This window comes from Sardina pilchardus, chromosome 1 (assembly GCF_963854185.1).
Source record: "Sardina pilchardus chromosome 1, fSarPil1.1, whole genome shotgun sequence".
In the NCBI taxonomy this organism is placed as follows: domain Eukaryota; kingdom Metazoa; phylum Chordata; class Actinopteri; order Clupeiformes; family Clupeidae; genus Sardina; species Sardina pilchardus.
The window spans coordinates 1344326-1371137 of record NC_084994.1 but is presented as its reverse complement, the minus strand read 5'-3'; the positions used below and the strand labels follow the sequence as shown (position 1 = coordinate 1371137).

General features: G+C 45.0%; 1 protein-coding gene across 4 annotated transcripts in view; it reads left to right on the top strand.

Annotated features, from left to right (window-relative positions):
* LOC134080637 (NACHT, LRR and PYD domains-containing protein 3-like) overlaps positions 1-12419 on the top strand; it is a 37423-nt gene extending 25004 nt beyond the window's left edge. For all 4 annotated transcript variants that reach the window (XM_062537193.1, XM_062537187.1, XM_062537178.1 and 1 more), the window contains 7 exons: positions 5978-7762; positions 8482-8658; positions 9266-9442; positions 9941-10117; positions 10440-10616; positions 11037-11213; positions 12017-12419. In XM_062537193.1, coding sequence (XP_062393177.1) covers positions 5978-7762; positions 8482-8658; positions 9266-9442; positions 9941-10117; positions 10440-10616; positions 11037-11213; positions 12017-12047 — 2701 coding nt within the window. In that variant the 3' untranslated portion in view covers positions 12048-12419. The remainder of the gene's footprint in view (positions 1-5977; positions 7763-8481; positions 8659-9265; positions 9443-9940; positions 10118-10439; positions 10617-11036; positions 11214-12016) is intronic.
* Positions 12420-26812: the final 14393 nt, after the last annotated feature.

Genomic DNA, 26812 nt, shown 5'->3' with positions numbered 1-26812 from the left:
ACTTCCTTTTGAATGCTATCAAGTAGTCCAACAGGGGGTTCAAGACATGCAAGTTTGTGCCATAAAGATGATGCCACAAGGTTATTGATTATGAGGGTGCGCCCCCTATAGGATAACTGGGGGAGCAACCACTTCCATTTCCCCAAACGACATTTAACCTTTTCCAAAACCCCATCCCAGTTCTGTTGAACAAAGTTATCATCACCCAAGTACACACCCAGATATTTGAACCCTTCTTTTTTCCAAACCAACCCACCTGGCAAACCAGTACACCTTTTTTCCACCTCCCCAACCCAAATAGCTTCACTTTTCCCCCAGTTCACTTTGGCAGATGACAAACGATTAAAATCATTCACAACAGTTTCCAACACATTAATATCATTTTTTCCATTAACAAAAACAGTTACATCATCAGCATAAGCAGACAAATAGAAACGGTCAGCACAGAAAGGTAAAGAGATACCACTCAGATCAGCACGTAACTTATGTAGCAGGGGTTCAATTGCAATGGAGTACAACATGCCTGACATGGGGCAACCCTGCCTGACCCCCCTCTTAACCTTGAAAGGCGCGCTCAAGCTTCCATTAATTTTCAACATACTTTCAACGTCACAGTAAACAGCTTTGACCATCGCTGTAAGGACAGGGCTAAAACCAAAAGACTCGAGAGCGGACCACAGATACTCGTGTTCGACACGATCGAAAGCTTTTTGCTGATCCAAAGAGATCAGCCCAACATTAATACCCAACTTTTTTGAAACAGTCATCAGGTCTCTCACTACAGCTATATTATCAAAAATGGAGCGGTCAGGTATACAGTAGGACTGATCTGAATGTACTACATGGCCAATTACTTTTTTCAGCCTCATAGCCAGAGCCTTGGACAATATTTTCATGTCAGAACATAACAAGGAGACAGGGCGCCAGTTGCCTATTTCCTGCAGGTCACCCTTTTTAGGCAATAACGTAATAACCGCCCGGCGACAGCTAAGGGGAAGGCATCCTTCCCCCAAGCTCTCACGGAGCACTGCAAGGAGGTCCCCCCCAATACTCGTCCAGAAACCCTTATAAAATTCAATCGGTAAGCCGTCAATACCAGGAGCTTTGCCATTTTGCATGCTCATGAGCGCCTGATCAAGCTCATCAAGCGTTAGAACCTTGTCTGTCTCCTCATGACACTCGTCAGGCACTCTGGGCAGGTCGTCAAGAAACCCATTGGGTGAGGGCCCAATAGATCCCAATTCACAGTCATACAGCTTGGAATAAAAACACCTTGCATAATTACGTATCTGAGCAGGCTCAGACAGCTCCTGACCTGTGTCAGACCTCAAAGTGTGCATTATTCTACTCTGACCATTTTTCCTTTCCAAGTTAAAGAAAAACTTGGTCGGAGCATCCAGCAGGGCGACACTCTGAAAACGGGAGCGGACCAACGCCCCTTGCGCTCTGACACCAAGTAGTTCAGTTAGCTTGCCCCTCTTCTCATCTAGGAGCTTAAAACCATCAGTACTTGTACGTGCCAGTGATCCTTGTAACCCCAAGATGTCATTCTCCAATACCCTTAAAGAAGAGACGATTGCCCTAGTGACACTAGATGTGTACTAGGGATGCAACGGTTTTCAATAATTTATTGAACCGTTCGGTTTGGCCTGTTCGGTTCAATAGACTCACCTAAACCGCAATATTTCGGTATACGCGACATTAAACTTTTTATTTAATACAAGGTTATTGCGCGCGCGTAACCTGGGAGCGATAGAGAGGAGTGCTTAGGACCCGGGGGATGCGTTTTCTCTGACTGTTCAGCTTGCCTCTCGTCAACCTTGCAACAACCAATCAGAATTTTACTGAATTTCCCGAGAGCCAATAAGCGCGTTGAAATGCAAATGAAGGAGTCATGTGAGAAGAAACAAACTTTACCGGCGGCTGCATGATCATGGCGACATTTGAAGTAGCCCACGAACAAGGCAAAAAGACCGTCAGTAAACAAAGCACAGTGTGCATTGCAAGCACTGCTTCACAACGATCACCTAATAAAGGTAACACATCCAACATGTCGGCCCACTTGCGCCTTCATCACCCGGCTGTAACCTTAAGTGGAGCAGCACGGAGAGTTAGTTTGCCACCGAAAACCCAACCATCCATTGCTGCAGCCTTTCGACAACAATATTCCTATAATTCCCAAAGACATAACGAATACGACGGCGTATTAGGGCCACGTATATATACTTTGTAAAGACGCAAATTTGCCACTTTAGAAGGTCGAAAATTTGCCACATTATAAAGTCTGTGTGTAACAGTGTAACCGGTGGTTTCTGCCCTGCGTTGATTGCTCGCTAGAGTAGCCTAAGAAAGCGTGATGCCGACACAGCTGAGTGTATTCTCTTTTTGATAGTGGTTACTGGAATATTTGTAGGGATGGGAGGTTATAGGAGATGGGGGAGGCTGACATGTCATTCAACTAGGGTCGAGTGTATTTCAAGACTAGTGTACATGCTAGTGCGTACGGGCAGAGGGAGGTGGTCACTAGTAATTTATCTTAGATAGAGCTTAAGTTCAATCGCTAGTCTAATAGCGTCATAGATATAACGATCTATGCAACCAAACAGCACACACACACTAATACAAACGACAGAGACACAGGGAAACAGGTAACTTTGTGATGTGGGCAAATTTGCACTGTCTTCTCGAATATTGCCCAGCCACCCCCCCCCACACCCCCCCCCTGACAACAGGTTGCAATAATGTTCATTTCATTGTTCTAATATTTTTAATGCTGCACTGCACTTTTGTCTATGTTTACATTTTTTACGTTCATAAAAGAGGACAGGGCAGGCACTCCCAAATCAAATATCCATTTGAAACTACACATAATACTACCTCACCAATTATTTTGAGAAGATTTTCAGAATTGTTCACTACTTTTTTGAGGGTGTATAACAGTTAAGTATTTTCTTTAAATGTGTGAAGAACAGTGAGTTTATTAAATAAATAACTACACATTACTTTATGCTGCACTGCACTATGGATAACATTGCCTGTTTATGACAGAAGGCAATGACGGTGTTCTTTTCTTTTAATACATTTTTGTGATTCTGCTTCATCTGTGTCAGGCTATGCATTTAATATTTTCTCTGCAAGTGTAAGTAGAAGCACATTGTTGATTTGAAATAGAAAAGGCAAATATAGCCTCCTGTATGCTAGAGCCAAGATAATATTGATATATTGAAACCGAACCGTTACCGTGGCCCAAAAACCGTGATACAAACCGAACCGTGGCAAAACTGTACCGTTGCATCCCTAATGTGTACTGCTGACAAAACAGTCTGATCTGGACCTTGCCATAATCCCACCAACTCCTCAAAGAGGAAAAAGCAGCCCTTTGCTTCCTAAAAGTCTCCCAAAAGAAAATAAGGGTATCCTTGAAGTGCTGATCTTCAAGTAGCGAAGTGTTAAAACACCAGTACGCACTTCGAGGCCGAAAAGGCTTCACACACACACTACAAATCACAGCACAGTGATCAGAAAAACCCGTTGGCAGAATGTAACATGACTTTACAGTGTTGAGATGATGCTTCATAGTGTAAATTCTATCCAACCTGGCAAAGGAAATATAATTATCCCTGCTGTGAGACCAAGTGTACTGCCTGACCCCTTGATGCATGGTTCTCCAGGCATCACATAGATCATGGGAATTAACCAGTTGAATCACTGCAGCCTGGGAGGGAGCATGAGGCTCTAGGTGATCTGTCCAGCTTGTCATTCACAGTGCAATTAAAATCACCCCCCACAAAAAGGAGAGATTCTGAATCCAGACCATCCAACACATCATTAACCCTATTAAAAAAAACAACTCGGTCAGCCCCATTTGTGGGAGCATAAACATTTAGAAAAAACAAGGCATAGTCTTCAAAAACCGCTTTGACCATCAGAAGTCTCCCATCTACCAAATCCTGTACTTGACAGGAGAGAGGGAGAGAATCCCTGGAAAACAAAATTGCCACACCCCCACTAACGGAGGACCATGACTAAAGAAAATCTGACCATTCCATTCCTTCCTCCAGTCAACTTCATTCGTTTTGTCACTATGCGTTTCCTGAACCATCATTACATCCACCTTTTTTAAATTAATAAAATCTATCAATGTCAACCTTTTCAATTTGTCTCTGGCACCATTTACATTGAGAGTGCCAATGGTGAGCGTATTCACAATCATTGAGATGCTGGTGACGATGACTGCTGCACCCTAACTTTTTTCCGAAGTTTAGTCAGAAATTTCCGGAGACGCGCAGCCTCCTTCGCAGTGAAGGCATGCTCTCTAAACAAACACAATACATCATTAATAAACTGCAATCGGTCAGGAAAATAAAGCTCAACTTCAATATCACGCTGCCCTTTCGTATCCGCCAAAAAACGACTTATATCCTCCGCTTTATAACGCACCGGCAGTTCAGGAGAGATTAAGTCTCCCTGCGAAGAATCAGAGGCATCGGAGCAGACAGACTCGCCATCACTATCAACGTCCGCAACCACATCACCTTTCTTAGCTTTAGGGACTGTACCACTTCCATTGCCATCCACTTTTCTTTTAAACGGGACCTTAAAATCCCCACTCATCACAACGTCTTGAACAGGAACTGAGGAAAGCGCGCCCGCAACTTCGGCTGCGTTCTCCATGCGTTCAACCAAAACTGGCCTATCGGTCGTTTTAGGCTCACTCAAAGCAGCCAACTCCTTTGTGATCATCTCACTTACTGTTGCAGTCACCCCCTCCGGCTCAACTATAGAGGAACCACCAGCGACGCTCGCATGGACCTCTGCAATCAGAGTAATCAGATCTGCCTCTGAACTGTCAGTACTATGATCAGCTTTCCCTCCCGCAGCGTCAGGCGCAGGTACACTGGCCTCGGCTGGAGGGGACGCACTCGGTTCAGCCACTGTTGGTGGACGAGCCGCGGAGCTACTCCTTTGCGGGCAGTTGCCCATCAGACCACAGTTAAAACACTTCAACACACTGTCGGACGATGCAAACACCATATAATCAAAACCCCCAACACGGAGTTTCATTGTCACGCTGAGCTCTTCATCAGGATTATTAAGCACCATATACACCTGCCTCCTAAACGAGACAACGTGTTTCAGGAGTGGCGACTTACACCCCAGGGGAATCATCTTTATGGACGAAACCAGCCGACCATACGCTCCCAACATCCCTTCAAGCACACTATCTTTAATAAAGGGGGGAGCGTTAGAGATAATAACTTTCTTTGAGGGAGAACCAAGTGGAAGCACAACTATATGTTCATTGTTAAGAGTAATGCCAGACGCAATTAACTCTCTAGCTTTCCCAACCGTACCAATAAAAGCCACAACCGCGCTATTCATGCGCGAGGCTGATTTAACATTTTCGTGACCCACCACATCACCAATCGCAAGACTACAGTCCTCAACACTTGCGGAACATTGTATCTTTACACCATGCTGTCTCGTTAAAGTTTCAAACTCCATTCTTCCCGCCGCAGCCACGCTGCCAGCCGAAGCCGTGGCCGACTCCGCGGGGGGCAAACTAACGCAAACTAAAAACAATCCACAGCGTCTGTAGAGTTTAAAGAAAGATAAACTACCAACAACACAAATAAATCACGTACAAAAGATAGAAAGTCTGAAAAACAGGCCAAAGAGGCCACTTCACTCACACAATTCACTCCAGCACTCACACGCACGTCCGCACACGGAGAGAGAGAGAGAGAGAGAGAGAGAGAGAGAGAGAGAGAGAGAGAGAGAGAGAGAGAGAGAGAGAGAGAGAGAGAGAGAGAGAGAGAGAGTGAGTGAGTGAGTGAGTGAGTGAGTGAGTGAGTGAGTGAGTGAGTGAGTGAGTGAGTGAGTGAGTGAGAGTGATTGTGTCTAACCACATCACAATTACACTGCCTCATGCAGTACATGTATGTTTAATGATTTTTAATCTTGTTTTCACACACAGATATCAGCAGATCCACAAATCCCACCTGCAGAAGAAGTTTCAGTGTCTGATTGAGGGAATCCAAAAGCAGGAAGACACCAGACTCCTCCATAAAATCTACACAGACCTCTACATCACAGGGGGGGGAAGAGGAGAGGTCAATGATGAACATGAGGTCAAACAGATAGAGAGGTCATCCTGGAGAGAAGCAGCACAAGAGACACCAATCAAATGCAGTGACATCTTTAAACCCTTATCTGGACAATCCAAACCCATCAGAACAGTGCTGACAAAGGGAGTGGCTGGCATTGGGAAAACAGTCTTAGTGCAGAAGTTTAGTCTGGATTGGGCTGAAGGAACAGCCAATCAAAATGTCCACCTCGTATTTCCTCTTCTTTTCCGAGAGCTTAACCTGATGAAGGAGAAGGAACTCAGTCTGGTGGGTCTTATTCAGCACTTTTTCCCAGAAATCAAAGATCCCAGAGTCTTCTCCAGTTCAGACCACAGAGTCATGTTCATCTTTGACGGTCTGGATGAGTGTCGACTTCCTCTAGATTTCCACTCCAACCCAACCTGTTGTGATGTGACAAAGCCAGCCTCAGTGGACGTGCTGCTAACGAACCTCATCAAGGGAAATCTGCTTCCTTCTGCTCTCCTCTGGATCACCACCCGACCAGCAGCAGCCAATCAGATCCCTCCTGAGTGTGTGGACCAGGTGACAGAAATAAGGGGATTCAGTGACCCACAGAAAGAGGAGTACTTCAGGAAGAGAATCAGTGATGAGAACCTGTCCAGCAAAACCATCACACACCTGAAGTCATCCAGGAGCCTCTACATCATGTGTCACATTCCAGTCTTCTGCTGGATTTCAGCCACTGTTGTAGAGAAAACATCAAAAGAATCAGACAAAGTAGAAATGCCAAGGACTCTGACTCAAATGTACACACACTTCCTGGTCATTCAGACAAGCATTAAACATGTCAAGTACACAAAGAGAAAAGAGACAGATGAAGAGGTGATTTCCAAACTGGGAAAACTGGCTTTCCAACAGCTGGAGAAAGGCAATCTGATCTTCTATGAGGAGGACCTGAGAGAGTGTGGCATTGACATCACAGAAGCATCAGTGTACTCAGGAGTGTGTACTCAGATCTTCAGAGAGGAGGCTGAGCTGTACCAGGGGAAGGTGTTCAGCTTTGTGCATCTGAGCATCCAGGAGTTTCTTGCAGCTCTGTATGTGTTCCTCTGCTTCAGCAACAGACAGAGAAACATGCCTGACCAACAGCAAACCTCTCAGCTCTCTGCTCTGTTCAGAGCTGCAACACTTTATGACCTACACAAGACTGCAGTGGACCTGGCCTTACAGAGTAAAAACGGACACCTGGACCTTTTCCTCCGCTTCCTTCTGGGCCTCTCACTGGAGTCCAATCAGAATCTCTTAAAGCACCTACTGCCACAGAACAGTAGCCAATCAGATAGCTCAGAGCAAACAGCCCAGCATATCAAACAGAAGATCAGAGATCAGAGTAGCTCAGACAGAAGGATCAACCTGTTCTACTGTCTGAATGAGCTGAATCACCATGCTGTAGTGGAGGAGAAAAGCAGCTCAGATACTCTGTATGTAAACATGCTCTCACCAGGAAAATGGGGGACTCAGAGATTTGAGTTTCAGATTTCAGAAGAGCAGCTGGCTGAGTTTGACCTGCAGAAGTACATAAAGACACCAGAGAAAGATCAGACTGAACTGCTCAGTCCAGATGAAGTTCTTCAGAAGCTGCTGCCAGCGGTCACAACATCCACATCTGCTATGTAGGTAACACTGTGTGTGTTTGTGTGTGTATGTGTGTGTGTGTGTGTGTGTGTGTGTGTGTGTGTGTGTGTCTCAACGTCGGCGTCAGGGGGGGGCCATAGGGGTCCAGGCCCGTCCAAACAGGTCACTGTGCCCCCCCAAACAGAGTGCTCTGTAGTAGATATTTTGCAGTAAGAGTAGGCGAATTCAACTCTACTAGTGCTGAGTTAGTTGTAGTGTTGCCGATGAGGTGATGAAATGAGATAGCAGGTAGTTTGTGTGTGTGTGTGTGTGCACAAGTGTGTGTGTGTGTGTGTGTGTGTGTGTGTGTGTGTGTGTGTGTGTATGCATGTGTGTGTAGTGATGATGATGAGGTTAAAGGTAGCAGGTTGAGTGTTTGTGTGTGTGTGTGTGTGTGTGTGTGTGTGTGTGTGTGTGTGTATGTGTGTGCGCGTGCATGCATTTTTTTTAGGCCTATAGTGTTGGTGATGAGGTGATGAGATGAGATAGCAGGTAGTGTGTGTGTGTGTGTGTGTGTGTGTGTGTGTGTGTGTTGGGGATTAGTTAGGGAGGTAGGGGTGGAGGGAGGGGAATGCGTGTGCCTGTGTGTGTGTGTGTGTGTGTGTGTGTGTCTTTGTGTGTGTGTGTGTGTGTTTGTGTGTGTGTGTGTGTGTGTGTGAAAGTGAGTGAGAGAGTAGAGGATTGGTGATTAATATTCAGATGTTTAACTCTGTTTCAGGCTGGATAACTGTAATCTGAGTGATAAGAGCTGTTCCTATCTGGCCTCTGCACTGAAGACATCACACTCATCAAATCTCAGCGTGCTGCACCTGAGTGGCAATAAACTGCTGGACTCAGGAGTGGAACTTTTATGTTCTGCTCTTTGTCATCACAACTGCAAACTGGAGGAACTACGGTAAGCATCACTTCATGTAGTGTGTGTGTGTGGTAGGGGAGGGGTGAGAGTGAGTGAGAGAGTGGAGGGAGGAAAGTGTGTGTGAGGGGATGGTGGTGGTGGTGAGAGAGAGAGAGTGTGTGTGTGTGTGTGTGTGTGTGTGTGTGTGTGGTGGGGTGAAAGGAAGGGAGGGTGTGAAGGAGGAGTGGAGGGAGGAAAGTGTGTGTGTGGGGGGGTGGTGGTGAGAGTGTGTGTGTGTTTGGGGGGGGGCACATTTTATGTTCTGCTCTTTGTCATCAAAACTGCAAACTGGAGGAACTATGGTAAGCATCACTTCATGTAGTGTGTGTGTGTGTGTGTGTGTGTGTGTGTGTGTGTGTGTGTGGTGGTTGTTGGGGGTGACAGTGAGGGAGAGAATGGAGGGAGAAAAGTGTGTACACGTATGGGGGGGTGGTGGTGGTGAGAGAGTGTTTGTGTGTGAGTGTGTGGTGGTGGAGTGGGGGGATGAGTGAGGGAGGTAGGAGTGGAGGGAGGGGAGTCTGTGTGTGTGTGTGTGTGTGTGTGTGTGAAAGTGAGTGAGAGAGTAGAGGATTGGTAATTAATATTCAGATGTTTAACTCTGTTTCAGGCTGGTTAGCTGTAATCTGAGTGATAAGAGCTGTTCCTATCTGGCCTCTGCACTGAAGACATCACACTCATCAAATCTCAGAGTGCTGCACCTGAGTGACAATAAGCTGCTGGACTCAGGAGTGGAACTTTTATGTTCTGCTCTTTGTCATCACAACTGCAAACTGGAGGAACTACGGTAAGCACCACTTCATGTAGTGTCTGTCTATCTGTCTGTCTGTCTGTCTGTGTGTGTATGTGTGGTGGGGTGAGAGGAAGGGAGGGGTGGAGGGAGGAAAGTGTGTGTGTGTGGGGGGGGGGGGGGGGTGAGAGTGTGTGGGGGGGGGGGGGGGGGCACATTTTATGCTCTGCTCTTTGTCATCAAAACTGCAAACTGGAGGAACTATGGTAAGCATCACTTCATGTAGTGTGTGTGTGTGTATGTGTGTGTGGTGGTTGGTGGGGGGGGGGTGACAGTGAGGGAGAGAATGGAGGGAGAAAAGTGTGTACACGTATGGGGTGGTGAGAGAGTGTTTGTGTGTGTGTGTGTGTGGTGGTGGAGGGGGGATGAGTGAGGGAGGTAGGAGTGGAGGGAGGGGTGTGCGTGCGTGCCTGCGTGCGTGCGTGCGTGCGTGGTAGTGTGAGTGAGAGAGTAGAGGATTGGTGATTAATATTCAGATGTTTAACTCTGTTTCAGGCTGCGTAGCTGTGATCTGAGCGATAAGAGCTGTTCCTATCTGGCCTCTGCACTGAAGACATCACACTCATCAAATCTCAGAGTGCTGGACCTGAGTGATAATAAGCTGCTGGACTCAGGAGTGGAACTTTTATGTTCTGCTCTTTGTCATCACAACTGCAAACTGGAGAAACTACAGTAAGCATCACTTTATGTAGTGTGCGTGTGTGCGTGCGTGTGTGCGTGTGTGTGTGTGTGTGGTGAGAGGGAGGGAGGGAGTGAGGGAGGGGTGGAGGGAGGAAAGTGTGTGTGTGGGGGGATGGTGGTGGTGAGAGTGTGTTTGTGTATGTGCCTGTGTGGTGGTGGAGGGGGGATGAGTGAGGGAGGGAGGGTTGAAGGGAGTGTGTGTGTGTGTGTGTGTATGTGTGTGTGTGTGTGTGTGTGTGTGTGTGTGTGTGTGAAAGTGAGAGAGAGAGTAGAGGATTGGTGATTAATATTTAGATGTTTAACTCTGTTTCAGGCTGTATAAGTGTGGTCTGAGCGATAAGAGCTGTTCCTATCTGGCCTCTGCACTGAAGACATCACACTCATCAAATCTCAGACTGCTGATCCTGAATCACAATCAGCTGATGGACTCAGGAGTGAAACTTTTATGTTCTGCTCTTTGTCATCACAACTGCAAACTGGAGGAACTAGCGTAAGCATCGCTTCATGTAGTGTGTGTGTGTGTGTGTGTGTGTGTGTGTGTGTGTGTGTGTGTGTGTGTGTGTGTGTGTGTGTGTGTGTGTGTGTGTGTGTGTGTATGTGTGTGTGTGTGTGTGTGTGTGTGTGTGTGTGTGTGTGCGTGTGTGTGTGTGTGTGGTGGTTGGTGGGGGGGTGACAGTGAGGGGGAGAATGGAGGGAGAAAAGTGTGTACACGTATAGGGTGGTGGTGGTGGTGAGAGAGTGTTAGTGTGTGTGTGCGTGTGTGGTGGTGGAGGGGGGATGATAGTCTGGGAGGGAGGGATGAAGGGAGTGTGTGTGTGTGTGTGTGTGTGTGTGTGTGTGTGTGTGTGTGTGTGTGTGTGAGAGAGTAGAGGATTGGTGATTAATATTCAGATGTTTAACTCTGTTTCAGGCTGATGGGCTGTGATCTGAGCGATAAGAGCTGTTCCTATCTGGCCTCTGCTCTTAAGTCTCCCTCCTCAAATCTCACACAGCTGCACCTGATGAGTAATGACCAGATAAGTGCATCAGCTGTAGAGCCGCTCTGTGCTCTAGTGAAGGACCCACACTGTAAACTGGAGTATCTACTGTGAGTAAATATCCTGTATCCTGTAACATGCCTGTCTTTCATCCCTCCCTTTCTCTCTACCTGTTTTCTGTTATAACTGTTTTTTCTCTTGCCCACCTTCTCTCTCTCTCTCTCTCTCTCCCTTCTTGTTGCCCACATTCTCTCTCTTTCTCTCTCTCCCTTCTTCTTGCCCACCCTGCCCCCCCTCTCTCCCTTTCTCCTTCCTCCTGCCCACCCTCTCTTTCCAACATCCTTTTATCCCCCATCTTCTGTCCCTTCATCCTTGCCTCTCTCTCTCTCTCTCTCTCTTCCTGTCTTTTTCCTGCCCACCCACTCTTTCTTTCCAACATCCTTTTATCCCCCATCTTCTGTCCCTTCATCCTTGCCTCTGTCTCTCTCTCTCTCTCTCTCTCTTTCCAACCCCCCTGACATCTCTTTTAATTTCTTTCATATTAAGTTTTTCTTTCTCTCTTCTGTTTCCTCTGTGTCAATCCCTCTTTCAACCACCTCACCCACCTCTTTCACTCGTTCATTCTAACCTTAGTCTTAGTTGGTTAAAATGTGTTAAGTGTCAGAAATGTGTTGAAGTTCTTTCTCATCTTTTACTCCTCGTGTGTGTGTGTGTGTGTGTGTGTGTGTGTGTGTGTGTGTGTGTGTGTGTCTGTGTTTGGTTGTGTCCTTCTGCATCAGCCCACACCTCTCCCCCCTTTTCCTCTTGTCATCCATTTCTTTCTTTCATATTTGTCTTTCTTTCTGTCTGTCATTCTGTTTCTTGGTTGTCATGGACACTGATTGATGATCCTCTTCCCTCCTTTATCCTGCAGAACTAAACATGGAGCAGTGAAGTTCAAGTGAAGTGTTGAGCCACGGCCCTGAGCTGGATGGGGTCTGTGGGGCAGGAACTCATGACATGAGGATGTGATCCAACACACACACACACACACACACACACACACACACACACACACACACAGCAGAGAATGTCTTGGGAGAAATATATCATGGAAGCAGCCTCTAACTTAGAAGAGCACAACACACACACACACACACCACACACACAGACACACAAACACACACACACACACACTTGTCCATATAGTTGGTTGTCACTGTCATCACTGTATGAGTGTACAAAACTCAGTTTTTTTGTTTTTTTACAATGCAATTATATTTTCTTAAATTAAGAAATTCAGATGAATCTATGGGTTTTAAGTATGTAAAAGTATGCAAATCAAAATAAAATTACTTGTACAAACAGGTGTGTGTGTGTGTGTGTGTGTATTTCTATGTGTTTGTTCTTCAAAGAATACAGTCACTGTCAAAACTAAACCCCATGTAGAGATCATCTCATGATGCAGCCGTAACTAAACCCCATGTAGAGATCATCTCATGATGCAGCCTAAAACCCCATCTAGAGATCATTTCATGATGCAGCCTAAACCCCATGTAGAGATCATCTCATGATGCAGCCTAAACCCCATGTAGAGGTCATCTCATGATGCAGCCTAAACTATACCCCATGTAGAGATCATCTCATGATGCAACCTAAACCCCATGTAGAGGTCATCTCATGATGCAGCCTAAACCCCATGTAGAGATCATCTCATGATGCAGCCTAAACTAAACCCCATGTAGAGATCATCTCGTGATGCAGCCGTAACTAAACCCCATGTAGAGATCATCTAATGATGCAGCCTAAACTAACCCCCATGTAGAGATCATTTCATGATGCAGCCTAAACTAAACCCCATGTAGAGATCATCTCATTGTAACCCTGTAGAAAATACATTGTTAAGTTTCATTTTGGGTGGTATGCCTTTAAATGCAAAAACACTGTCTGGGTTTTATTTTCGTGTTCAATATTATTATGTACAATTTCATGTGAAAGAGAGGTACTTTTGTTTGCACTAAAATGCACAGAAACAACTGTAAGATTTAAAATAATTAATTCATGTGTTAAGATGTAAGCCAACCAATGGGCAAGGTGAAAGGTGACAAAAGAGGAAAATCCGGTGGAGAGGGGTGTCTCACTCTCTTTGGCTGCAGACAAGACACGGAGAAGATCACGCCCGAAAACAAAAAGTGATAATCCTACTTTTCATGCTTAGTGGACAATTTAGAGTTATCAGACCGATAACTTATTCACTACTTTGTATGCGGAAGAAGTCGGTATCACATAGACTTGATCAAAACACGCTTGTTTGACTAGTGGCGTTTATAGCGTTGTATGAAAAGTTAGCAACTCAGTTCGGACTGTATGCTCACTGGCTACGACAGCCAAGGAGTTTACACGGAGGGACAAGACTGCGAGATCGATCGAAGGAAGGCAGCTTGCTGTTGGAACTGACACCTGCTCGAGAGTGCGCGAGCCTGGCTACTGTAGGGTGCATGGACCCTCTCTGTGCACATCCTCATCGGCTGCGTGAGTTAATTGAATTTTCTTTTGCTGCGCCATCAGCGCGAAGTGGCCATAACGTTTTAAGGCCTCCACGCACTCAAGCTACATATTCAGGCCTGCAACGGGAACTGTACTGTGTGGGTTTCAATTTGTGAGTGCCGGCTTAGTTTACTATTTGGGCCCATAGGTTTAAAGTGAAACTGATTGATTGTGTATGTATGGGGTTATATGTAACCTGTTGAGTTTGATTATTTGACTGTGGAGGTATACCATCATTATACCATTTTGAATACTTCTCATTTTATGTTTGATACAAAGTAATTTGTGCTAATACACATACTTAGACTTTACACGGGTGTTGAATTCATTATTGATTACTGAAGTGTGTACTTAAAGTGTTAGATTAAGACTTGTGTTCATTTGAAATAGAATAGAGTTTATACATTTAAAAAAGTGTGGTATTATCATATAAATACATTTAAAGCTTGCATATAAGGAAAACATTCACATAGTTATTTACATCCAGTTTATTACATTAAAACACATACAAAGGGAATTACACAATATACATTAATGTTGGATAGGGTAAGAGAACTCAGGGCGTACTTTGCTGCACTATAGGCAAAAGTCCGCTACATAAATGGAGGCACCGCTGGGATTATTTTAGTAAGTATTTTATTAATTAGTGTATGTGTTTATAGTGATTCAACATGGCGGACCGTAATTTGTTTGAAGAAGAACTAAAGAAATGGTGTGAAAGCGAGACACTAGATGTTGCTCATGCTTTTATGTTAGTTATTGAGGGTGATCTGGAAGTTTCTGAAATTGAGGAGGGCGCACACTCTGTTAAGTGTCTTGGTCGTGTGCGTGTCAGGGGTAGGAAGCAACATGTCCAAACTAAGAAGTGGATGGTGTTGTGTGAATGTAAAGAGTCAGTGAATTCACCCTCTGTTCCCCCTGATATCATGCCTGCTGGTCAGCAGCAGCCTTGGTTGCTTATTACATTGTTTAAGACTGTGCCTGAGCCTAGAGGTTTTAGCGATAGGTTGAAAGACTTCTTGACTGCAGAGAAGAAGACTTTGGATGACCTGCAAGCTATAATAGGCACTACCGATACTTCACCAGAGTCGATCATTCGTGCGATGGGTGAAGTTTTAGAGAAAACGGTGAAGCCACCAGGAGAGAACAATGCCTACAGACGCTTGCGTATGTTTTCTGGTATTTTGCCCACACCAGCAGGTGAAGAACAGTTTGAACATTGGATAGAACAAGCTAGGCTAATGGTGGATGAGAGCGACTCCTCTACTAAAGAGAAGAGACGCAGAATTATGGAAAGTCTCAAAGGTCCTGCTCTGGAAGTGGTGAAAGCAGCACGCATTGCCAATGCAGATGTAGGTCCAGCACAGTGTTTGGAAGCTTTAGAGAATGCTTTTGGGACAGCCGAATCCGGTGAGGATCTCTACTTTTCTTTTCGTCTTATGCAGCAAAAGCAGGGAGAGAAGATGTCTGACTTTCTCAGGAGGTTAGACCAAGCGCTGACTAAGGTGGTAAAACGAGGCGGCCTTACAGCGTCTGCGGCAAACAGAGTGAGGTTGGAACAGCTTATTAGAGGTGCTGTTGAGTCTGATCTTATGCTGGTCCAGCTCAGGCTGAGAGAGAGGAAGACTAATCCTCCTGGCTTTTTGGATTTGTTGTCTGAGATTCGTGTTGAGGAAGAGTATGAGGCCTCACGAGCAAAACTGAGTGCCTCAGTGCAGAATGTCAGTGCTGACAAAAACACTGATAGTAAGACAAAGGACATTCAGGCTATGAAAAATGATATGAAAGAGTTGAAGTCGATGGTCGCTGCAATGACTGTAGCATCGTCCAAGACTGCAACCGACAATGTTGCCGCTGCAACTAAGAGTAGGGTGTCGACACCCGAACCTGATGGCGATTCAGAAGTAGCCTTGCTAAAGAAGCAGGTGAGAAGACTTGAGCAGAAGTTGGCCACATGTGAAGAGGACCGTCCAGACTATTCAGCTGCGGCACTGGCAGTAGACACTTCTAGGAATATCAGGAGAGGCCGTGATGATAAGGAATCTCATTTCTGTTATAGATGTGGCGAGGATGGCCATTTTTCAGCTGCTTGTATGAATAATGAGAACCAGACAAAGGTGATCCAGAAACTCATTCGCTCTCTCAAGAGGAGAGATCAGGCAGTAAAGCCTAAGAGTGGCACAGAGAGTAGCAGTGGTGTTTGCTCTTCAAAGAGGAGTGTGGTGAAAGCACATGCTGTGAACGGAATCCCTAGGGGCTTGGTAGGTCCCTCCTCTCTTGTGTCTGTGAAGATAAATGGACAGTTGTGTGACGCACTTTTAGACAGTGGCTCCCAGGTGACCATTATTTTTGAAGATTGGTATAGAAAGTACCTGAGTGATGTACCTATTCAGCCGGTGGCTGGATTAGCTATATGGGGCTTAAGTGATTCTAGCTATCCGTATAAGGGCTATGTGGTAGTGAATATGGAGTTCCCTGCTGATGTGACTGGGGTTCCTGAAGCCATCTCAGTGCTGGCTTTGATCTGCCCTGGCCCGAAGAGCCCAGATCAGACACAAGTGATTTTGGGGACCAATGCAAATCTGTTTAAGCGGTTGGCTTCATTGTGCAAGGAGACAACAGGTGTCGATGTCTCACAGACTTTGGGTCTAAAGGCCAGTTGCATGATGGAACAGCCCCTTGAGTCTATACCATTAGATGATGATGCTGGCAGTGTACAGTGGTTAGGTCCTCACCAGTTGACCTTACCCCCAGGTAGTAGCCGCTGTATAGATTGTCATGTGGAATTGAAGCAACCGCTGTCAAATGTGATGCTAATGGTTGAAGCCTCTGATGCAGAGCCATTGCCAGCTGGAGTACTCCTGCAGCCGGTGGTAGTGTTGAAATCTGCTGTACATATAGAGCGTTTTCCTGTCCAAGTGCAGAACGAGTCACACAGAGAAGTGAAAATACCAGTGGGGACAGTGATGGGTCGTTTACATCCTGTAGACCCTGTAATTTCGGCTTCCAGTGGCTTGGAAGCCCCTAGTAAATTGGATGTCAGTCGTTTGAATTTTGGTGACTCTCCAGCTCCAGAAGAGTGGAAGAAAAGATTGTGCCAAAAGCTGGTCGAAAGAGCTGACGTTTTTTCACTACACGACTGGGATGTAGGATTGGCCCGTGACGTTGAACACCACATTCGGCTAACAGACACTAGGCCTTTCCGTGAGCGTTCCCGGCGTTTAGCGCCAGCTGATATTGATGATGTCAGAAGACACATCCAAGAACTGTTAGCAGCTGGAATAATCAGAGAATCAAGAAGCCCTTATGCATCACCAATCGTGATAGCAAGAAAAAAGAATGGGAGTGTAAGAATGTGTATCGATTACCGCACACTAAACCGAAGAACAGTGCCAGACCAGTATGCTACTCCTCGTATTGACGACGCTCTGGACTGTCTGTCGGGTAGTAAGTGGTTTTCAGTGCTTGATTTAAGGAGTGGCTACTACCAAATAGCCATGAAAGAAGAAGATAAAGAGAAAACTGCCTTTATCTGTCCATTAGGTTTCTACCAATTTGAAAGAATGCCACAGGGGATAACAGGGGCCCCGGCCACTTTTCAACGCCTAATGGAAAAGACAGTTGGCGATATGAACCTGCTTCAAGTCTTAGTGTACTTGGATGACTTGATTGTATTTGGGAAGACACTACAGGAACATGAGGAACGCCTTCTCCGCGTTCTTGACCGACTCGCGGAGGCAGGATTGAAGCTCTCATTAGATAAATGCCAGTTTTGCCAACCACAGGTGTCATATCTGGGACACATTGTTTCGGCAGATGGAGTGGCAACTGACCCGTCAAAGGTGGAGGCCGTAAAGACTTGGCCTAAACCTACTGATTTGAAGACATTGCGATCGTTTCTTGGCTTCTGTGGGTACTACAGGAGGTTTATAGCGAACTACTCTGCCATTGTGAGGCCTTTAACGGAGCTGACAAAGGGATATGCTCCTACCCAAAGCAATGCCAGGAAGAATGCTAAGAAGAATAAACAGGAGTACTTTCATGAGTCTGAGCCGTTTGGCAAGAGGTGGGATCAGTCTTGTACACGGGCATTTAATCAGATCATACACTGTCTTACAAATGCTCCTGTGTTGGCATTTGCAGATCCTAACAAGCCTTATGTTCTCCATGTGGATGCCAGCTTTAAGGGGCTTGGTGCAGTCCTGTATCAGGCCTATTCAGAAGGCTTAAGACCTGTAGCCTTTGCCAGCAGGAAACTTTCACCTTCTGAGCAGAACTACCCGATCCACCAGTTAGAGTTTTTGGCTCTTAAATGGGCTGTTGTGGACAAATTCCACGACTATTTGTATGGAGCTAAGTTTACTGTACGGACCGACAACAATCCTCTCACTTATGTGTTAACGTCTGCCAAGCTGAATGCTACAGGCCATAGGTGGCTTGCCTCATTGGCAACCTATGAGTTTAGTATTCAGTACCGCCCTGGAAAAAACAATATTGATGCGGACCTTCTGTCACGAAACCTGCCAGAGATAAATCAGTCAAGCGAATGGGAGGACATCCCCTCACCTGGAGTGAAGGCAATATGTCAGCGGGTGGAGGTTGAAGGGTCACCAACGTATGCCATCCAGCTGGGTGCACCTCCTGTATGTGTCCCGGATGCCTATGCTTATCCAGTACAGTTAAATGAACCACTGACCAGAGATGACCTGATTAGGGCCCAGACCGTAGATACCTGGATTGGACCCGTAATCATGGCCGTCAAAAAGGGAAAGTGGCCCAAGGACAACAACTTGCCGGCTGAAGTGGAACTGATGAGGCGAGAACAAAGCAGATTGATATTCCAAGACGGATTGCTGCACAGATTAAGCAAAAGAATCTCCGGACCAGATGTCACTCAACTCCTCTTGCCATCTAAATACATACCTGTTGTCCTAAAGTCCATGCATGATGATATGGGGCATTTAGGAATAGAGAGAACCACTGATCTAGTGAGAAACCGCTTCTACTGGCCTAAAATGTCTAGCGAGATCGAGAAGTATATACAGAACTGTGGAGCTTGCATCACACGCAAGAGTCCTCTCCAAAGGGCACCTTTACACCAGATCACCAGCAGTGGGCCCCTGGACCTAGTCTGTATTGATTTCTTGTCAGTAGAACCAGACACCAGAGGGATGAACAGTATACTAGTAGTTACTGATCATTTCACTAGATATGCACAAGCATTCCCGACAAAGAACCAAAAAGCTCTTACAGTTGCCAAAATCCTAGTAGATAAGTTTTTCTTACACTATGGGCTACCAGCAAGGATCCACTCGGATCAAGGCCGCGACTTTGAAAGTCAACTGATCAAGGAGATGCTGAAGATCATGGGTATACGCAAGTCCAGGACAACACCGTATCACCCACAGGGTGATCCTCAGCCAGAAAGATTTAACAGAACCCTTCTGTCAATGCTTGGGACATTGAGTCAAGGGAAGAGACGTCAGTGGAGTCAGCATGTAGGATACTTGGTCCATGCTTACAACAGCACCAAATGTGATGCCACTGGCTATTCTCCCTACTATCTAATGTTTGGCAGGGAGGCCAGACTCCCAGTTGACCTCTGCTTTGGTGTGTCATCTGATCCAGATGGCCTTCCTCACTCTCAATATGTGGCAAAGCTACATGAAGATTTGAAGAGTGCTTACCGCTTGGCCACTGAGGCCGCCAATAGGACACATCAGCGGAACAAGAGATCTCATGACAAAAGAGTGAGTTTCCAAGTGTTGAATGTTGGGGACCGAGTGTTACTCAAAAATTTAGGCTTGAAGGGGAAGCATAAGCTGCAGAGTAGGTGGAGCCCAACACCCTACGTTGTGGTGGAGAAAATGCCTAACCTGCCAGTCTATCGTGTCAAACCAGAGGGAACTGGAGGACGGGTGAAGACTATTCACCGTGAACATCTTCTTCCCATAGGACAGTTTGTTAGAATGCCTGGATGTGAGACAGATGACGACCCGCCACAGACGCCCAAACGGCGCATGAGGATAAGGCCGCAGACTGCTCCAGATACAGACGGTGAGCAGACAAGTGAGTCATCTTTGGAGTTTGAAGAGTCTGGAACTCGTCCATCTTACCAAGCAGAACTGAATAGGCTCGTACAGAGACCTTACCCCAGTGCACCTAGGGCTGATCTTGTGTCGGAACAGGGGTCAGAGCTCCATTCAGACAAGGAAGTTGTGGCTGAGGGAAATGATGTGGAAGAGAATCCCATTGATTCAGATCTCCCAGTTAGTTCTGATCCTAGCTCAGAGTCAGAAGTGGGTGAGACTGCTGAGGGTACTGAAGATACCCAAGTGTCAAGTAGACCAGATCCTGTTGAAAAAAGAAGGGTTAAGCCAGTCATTAGACTTACCTATGACAAACCAGGTAGCGCAAGAGATCAACCCATTACCATAGTTCATAGGGGGATAATAATTAAAATAGGATTTCACTAGGCTGAGAAAGGGTAAACTGAAATTGGTAATCTGATGAGGACATCAGATGTTTAGACAGGGGAGGATGTAACCCTGTAGAAAATACATTGTTAAGTTTCATTTTGGGTGGTATGCCTTTAAATGCAAAAACACTGTCTGGATTTTATTTTCGTGTTCAATATTATTATGTACAATTTCATGTGAAAGAGAGGTACTTTTGTTTGCACTAAAATGCACAGAAACAACTGTAAGATTTAAAATAATTAATTCATGTGTTAAGATGTAAGCCAACCAATGGGCAAGGTGAAAGGTGACAAAAGAGGAAAATCCGGTGGAGAGGGGTGTCTCACTCTCTTTGGCTGCAGACAAGACACGGAGAAGATCACGCCCGAAAACAAAAAGTGATAATCCTACTTTTCATGCTTAGTGGACAATTTAGAGTTATCAGACCGATAACTTATTCACTACTTTGTATGCGGAAGAAGTCGGTATCACATAGACTTGATCAAAACACGCTTGTTTGACTAGTGGCGTTTATAGCGTTGTATGAAAAGTTAGCAACTCAGTTCGGACTGTATGCTCACTGGCTACGACAGCCAAGGAGTTTACACGGAGGGACAAGACTGCGAGATCGATCGAAGGAAGGCAGCTTGCTGTTGGAACTGACACCTGCTCGAGAGTGCGCGAGCCTGGCTACTGTAGGGTGCATGGACCCTCTCTGTGCACATCCTCATCGGCTGCGTGAGTTAATTGAATTTTCTTTTGCTGCGCCATCAGCGCGAAGTGGCCATAACGTTTTAAGGCCTCCACGCACTCAAGCTACATATTCAGGCCTGCAACGGGAACTGTACTGTGTGGGTTTCAATTTGTGAGTGCCGGCTTAGTTTACTATTTGGGCCCATAGGTTTAAAGTGAAACTGATTGATTGTGTATGTATGGGGTTATATGTAACCTGTTGAGTTTGATTATTTGACTGTGGAGGTATACCATCATTATACCATTTTGAATACTTCTCATTTTATGTTTGATACAAAGTAATTTGTGCTAATACACATACTTAGACTTTACACGGGTGTTGAATTCATTATTGATTACTGAAGTGTGTACTTAAAGTGTTAGATTAAGACTTGTGTTCATTTGAAATAGAATAGAGTTTATACATTTAAAAAAGTGTGGTATTATCATATAAATACATTTAAAGCTTGCATATAAGGAAAACATTCACATAGTTATTTACATCCAGTTTATTACATTAAAACACATACAAAGGGAATTACACAATATACATTAATGTTGGATAGGGTAAGAGAACTCAGGGCGTACTTTGCTGCACTATAGGCAAAAGTCCGCTACATCATGATGCAGCCTAAAACCCCATGTAGAGATCATCTCATGATGCAGCCTAAACCCCATGTAGAGATCATCTCATGATGGAGCCTAAACTAAACCCCATGTAGAGATCATCTCATGATGCAGCCTAAACCCCATGTAGAGATCATCTCATGATGCAGCCTAACCCCCATGTAGAGATCATCTCATGATGCAGCCTAAACTAAACCCCATGTAGAGATCATCTCATGATGCAGCCTAAACTAAACCCCATGTAGAGATCATCTCATGATGCACTCTAAACTAAACCCCATGTAGAGGTCATCTCACGATGTACTCCAAACTAAACCCCATGTAGAGGTCATCTCATGATGCAGCCTAAACTAAACCCCATGTAGAGATCATCTCATGATGCAGCCTAAACCCCATGTAGAGATCATCTCATGATGGAGCCTAAACCCCATGTAGAGATCATCTCATGATGCAGCCTAAACTAAACCCCATGTAGAGATCATCTCATGATGCAGCCATAACGTTGATGTAACGTCACAACAAAAGAGGGAGTCGAGAGGTTGGATCTTTAACTAAAATATGGATTTATTTACCAAATCAAATAAACTAATAACAAACGAACAATAAAGAGTGTGAGATGGGTCCAAGTCAGTTGTCAGTAACACATGGATGTTGTGTGTTTGCAATGTGTCTGAGTGCAGTGTTGCATGTCCAAAACCCAAAGGTCAAAATGGCCCCTGCACAAGGAGTGATGCAGCCGCCATCTTATCTGCAGCCCTGCACACAGCAGTGTGTTATGTGACTACGGTGGCCTGCACAGGACACACCTGTCTAGAGCACTCCTCTCAAGGGGAGAAGCAGCTGCCATCTTATCTGCAGCCCTGCACACAGCAGTGTGTTATGTGACTACGGTGGCCTGCACAGGACATACCTGTCTAGAGCACTGGAGCAGTGTGTTATGTGCAGAGAATGTCTAATAAGGGGAGAAGGACCACTAGCGAAATACTTCCGCATGGTACTGCAACTAGAGGGCGATCGCGAGCAAGTGATGAATGAATGGGTAGCAATGGAGCTGAACCCCCCAGTACCACATTTGTCGTTACATATTTTTTACAGTGCATGAAAATGCACTGTACTGTTCTTCCTAGGCTTCTTCTTCTTCTTCTTCTTCTTCTAACGTATTTAATGCAGCTTCAACCGTTTGACGTAGAAACTTCATTCAAACTTTGCTGCGTAGGTCTTGCTTAGGACACCCGTGCTATTTATTTTTCAACTTTGTAACTTTTATACTTTTTAAACTATAAATTAAAAACTATTCAAATTTCCCCATAGACTTAACATTGTGATTATGACATCATAATAGGGCTATTAGAATCTTATGCCAGGTGGCCAGGCCAGCTGCAGCTCTCTCTCTCTCAGGCTTTAAGCATACAATCTCTCTGTGAAGACTACATAATCCTGTTAAACTGTTTCCTCTGTCCACAACTGTTTCAAAATAAAAGTCCTCACCGCAATAATACACTATTAAATCATTTAACCATTGAAACTACTCAACTATTTAACTGTTCAACCATTCCAACTATCCGTTATCATCCACTATGCCTCCAGTCAACTATATGCAACCTCCACATACCTAGCAACCAACATAGCAACCATTAAAATTAAGCATTTATGACAGTTTCCATAGCAACCAACATGATTATACTACTGTAACTTCTTTATTCCTGATAGTGGCCACCATGGATACCCTAGCAACAAATGTTTCAAAATAAAAGTCCTCACTAGCAAGTTAGCATGGTTAGCATAGTTAGCATTGTTAGCATTTTTAGCATAACTGTTAGAAATCATCAATTAAGTCAGCTAATCAACCTGGTTAGCATTGTAAGCATAGTTAACATTGTTAGCATAGTTAGCATTTTTAGCATTACTGTTAGAAATCATCAGTTAAGTTAGCTAATCAACCTGGTTAACACTGTTAACATAGCTAGCATTGCCAACATAGTTAGCATTTTTAACATAACTGCTAGAAATCATTAATTAAGTTAGCTGATCAACCTGGTTAGCATAGTTAACATTGTTAACAGTTTTACCATAACTGCTAGAAATCATTAGCTAAGTTAACCAATCTACCTGGTTATCATTTTTAGCATAGTTAACATTTTAACATACCTGTTAGAAATCATTAGTTAAGTTAGAACTGGAATGTTTAAGCTTTAAACTGTCTACCTTCAGACTATCAGCTTTCTTTAAACTATGCAACCACCATGTTTACCTTAGATACACCTTAGCAACCATATCTACATTATCTATCTATACATTTTCGCATTTTCATGCACTGGTAATTCCTTGGAATTGCATTTCTAGTTTCTCCTGAAATTGCATTAATGCATGCGATGCAGGATAACTTGACTTGACAATCAGCTGACCAATACAATTTTCAATATGTGTTGTTATTCCTAAAAACCCTTTCAAAGTTTTCATGTCACGTGACACAAGCGAACCACTTTGCGGCCATAGACCTAAAAGAAGGTTCAGCTTCACGACGGTCGTAATCGGTCGCGATTGTCGCGAGCATCCATGAGCTAAATGCTAGCATGTTACAGGGAAAACGGCCCATCCTATGAAAAGCAGAAAGGACATGAGTGACTTTTTATTTCATTTCCAGTGGAAAACCTATACTCAGGTAGCTACTACGACAATGTACATTAAGAAATGAAGTTGTCAACTGTGAAAAAAACGAGTTTTAGCCGCCTAGCTCCATTGACCACAATTCATTTATCACTTGCTCGGCAACGCCCCTAGCGGAATTTCAACAGATTGCAGGAACAATCCGGTACAATGGAGTTAATAGGAAGTGGACCGTCTCTCCCTAAAGGGGCTCTGGCAGTGTGTTATGTGACTACGGTGGCCTGCACAGGACACACCTGTCTAGAGCACTGGAGCAGTGTGTTATGTGTGTTATGTGACTACGGTGGCCTGCACAGGACATACCTGTCTAGAGCACTGGAGCAGTGTGTTATGTGTGTTATGTGACTACGGTGGCCTGCACAGGACATACCTGTCTAGAGCACTGGAGCAGTGTGTTATGTGTGTTATGTGACTACGGTGGCCTGCACAGGACATACCTGTCTAGAGCACTGGAGCAGTGTGTTATGTGTGTTATGTGACTACGGTGGCCTGCACAGGACATACCTGTCTAGAGCACTGGAGCAGTGTGTTATGTGTGTTATGTGACTACGGTGGCCTGCACAGGACATACCTGTCTAGAGCACTGGAGCAGTGTGTTATGTGTGTTATGTGACTACGGTGGCCTGCACAGGACATACCTGTCTAGAGCACTCCTCTCAAGGGGAGAAGCAGCCGCCATCTTACCTGCAGCCCTGCACACAGGTGCAGCTCATCAGCTCGTTTAGTCCTGAGCACACCTGGAAACAGAGACAACGACGAAGACAACCAGCAGAAGGCCTAACAGGCCGTCACACCATGTAGAGGTCAGAGGTCATCTCATGATGCACTCTAAACTAAACCCCATGTAGAGGTCATCTCACGATGCACTCTAAACTAAACCCCACGTAGAGGTCATCTCATGATGCACTCTAAATTAAACCCCATGTAGAGGTCATCTCACGATGCACTCTAAACTAAACCCCACGTAGAGGTCATCTCATGATGCACTCTAAATTAAACCCCATGTAGAGGTCATCTCATGATGTAGCCTAAACCCCATGTAGAGGTCATCTCATGACGCACTCTAAACTAAACCCCACGTAGAGGTCATCTCATGATGTAGCCTAAACCCCATGTAGAGGTAATCTCATGACGCACTCTAAACTAAACCCCACGTAGAGGTCATCTCATGATGCAGCCTAAACTAAACCCCACGTAGAGGTCATCTCACGATGCACTCTAAACTAAACCCCATGTAGAGGTCATCTCATGATGCAGCCTAAACTAAACCCCATCTAGAGGTCATCTCATGATGCAGCCTAAATTAAACCTCATGTAGAGGTCATCTCATGCAGCACTCTAAATTAAACCCCATGTAGAGGTCATCTCATGACGCACTCTAAACTAAACCCCACGTAGAGGTCAGAGGTCATCTCATGATGCACTCTAAACTAAACCCCACGTAGAGGTCATCTCATGATGCACTCTAAACTAAACCCCATGTAGAGGTCATCTCACGATGCACTCTAAACTAAACCCCACGTAGAGGTCATCTCACGATGCACTCTAAACTAAACCCCACGTAGAGGTCATCTCACGATACACTCTAAATTAAACCCCACGTAGAGGTCATCTCATGATGCACTCTAAACTAAACTCCATGTAGAGGTCATCTCACGATGCACTCTAAACTAAACCCCACGTAGAGGTCATCTCATGATGCACTCTAAATTAAACCCCATGTAGAGGTCATCTCACGATGCACTCTAAACTAAACCCCACGTAGAGGTCATCTCATGATGCACTCTAAATTAAACCCCATGTAGAGGTCATCTCATGATGTAGCCTAAACCCCATGTAGAGGTCATCTCATGACGCACTCTAAACTAAACCCCACGTAGAGGTCATCTCATGATGTAGCCTAAACCCCATGTAGAGGTCATCTCATGACGCACTCTAAACTAAACCCCACGTAGAGGTCATCTCATGATGCAGCCTAAACTAAACCCCACGTAGAGGTCATCTCACGATGCACTCTAAACTAAACCCCATGTAGAGGTCATCTCATGATGCAGCCTAAACTAAACCCCATCTAGAGGTCATCTCATGATGCAGCCTAAATTAAACCTCATGTAGAGGTCATCTCATGCAGCACTCTAAATTAAACCCCATGTAGAGGTCATCTCATGACGCACTCTAAACTAAACCCCACGTAGAGGTCAGAGGTCATCTCATGATGCACTCTAAACTAAACCCCACGTAGAGGTCATCTCATGATGCACTCTAAACTAAACCCCATGTAGAGGTCATCTCACGATGCACTCTAAACTAAACCCCACGTAGAGGTCATCTCACGATGCACTCTAAACTAAACCCCACGTAGAGGTCATCTCACGATACACTCTAAATTAAACCCCACGTAGAGGTCATCTCATGATGCACTCTAAACTAAACTCCATGTAGAGGTCATCTCACGATGCACTCTAAACTAAACCCCACGTAGAGGTCATCTCACGATGCACTCTAAACTAAACCCCACGTAGAGGTCATCTCACGATGCACTCTAAACTAAACCCACTGCTGTTAATTTATTACAATATTGGGGAGTTATTACATTATCAGGACCTGCGAAATGAAGGCTAACCTGATAATGTAATAACCTCCCATTAATGCAATACGTTATTACATTATCAGTAAAAAGTTTACTACATCATTGGGAA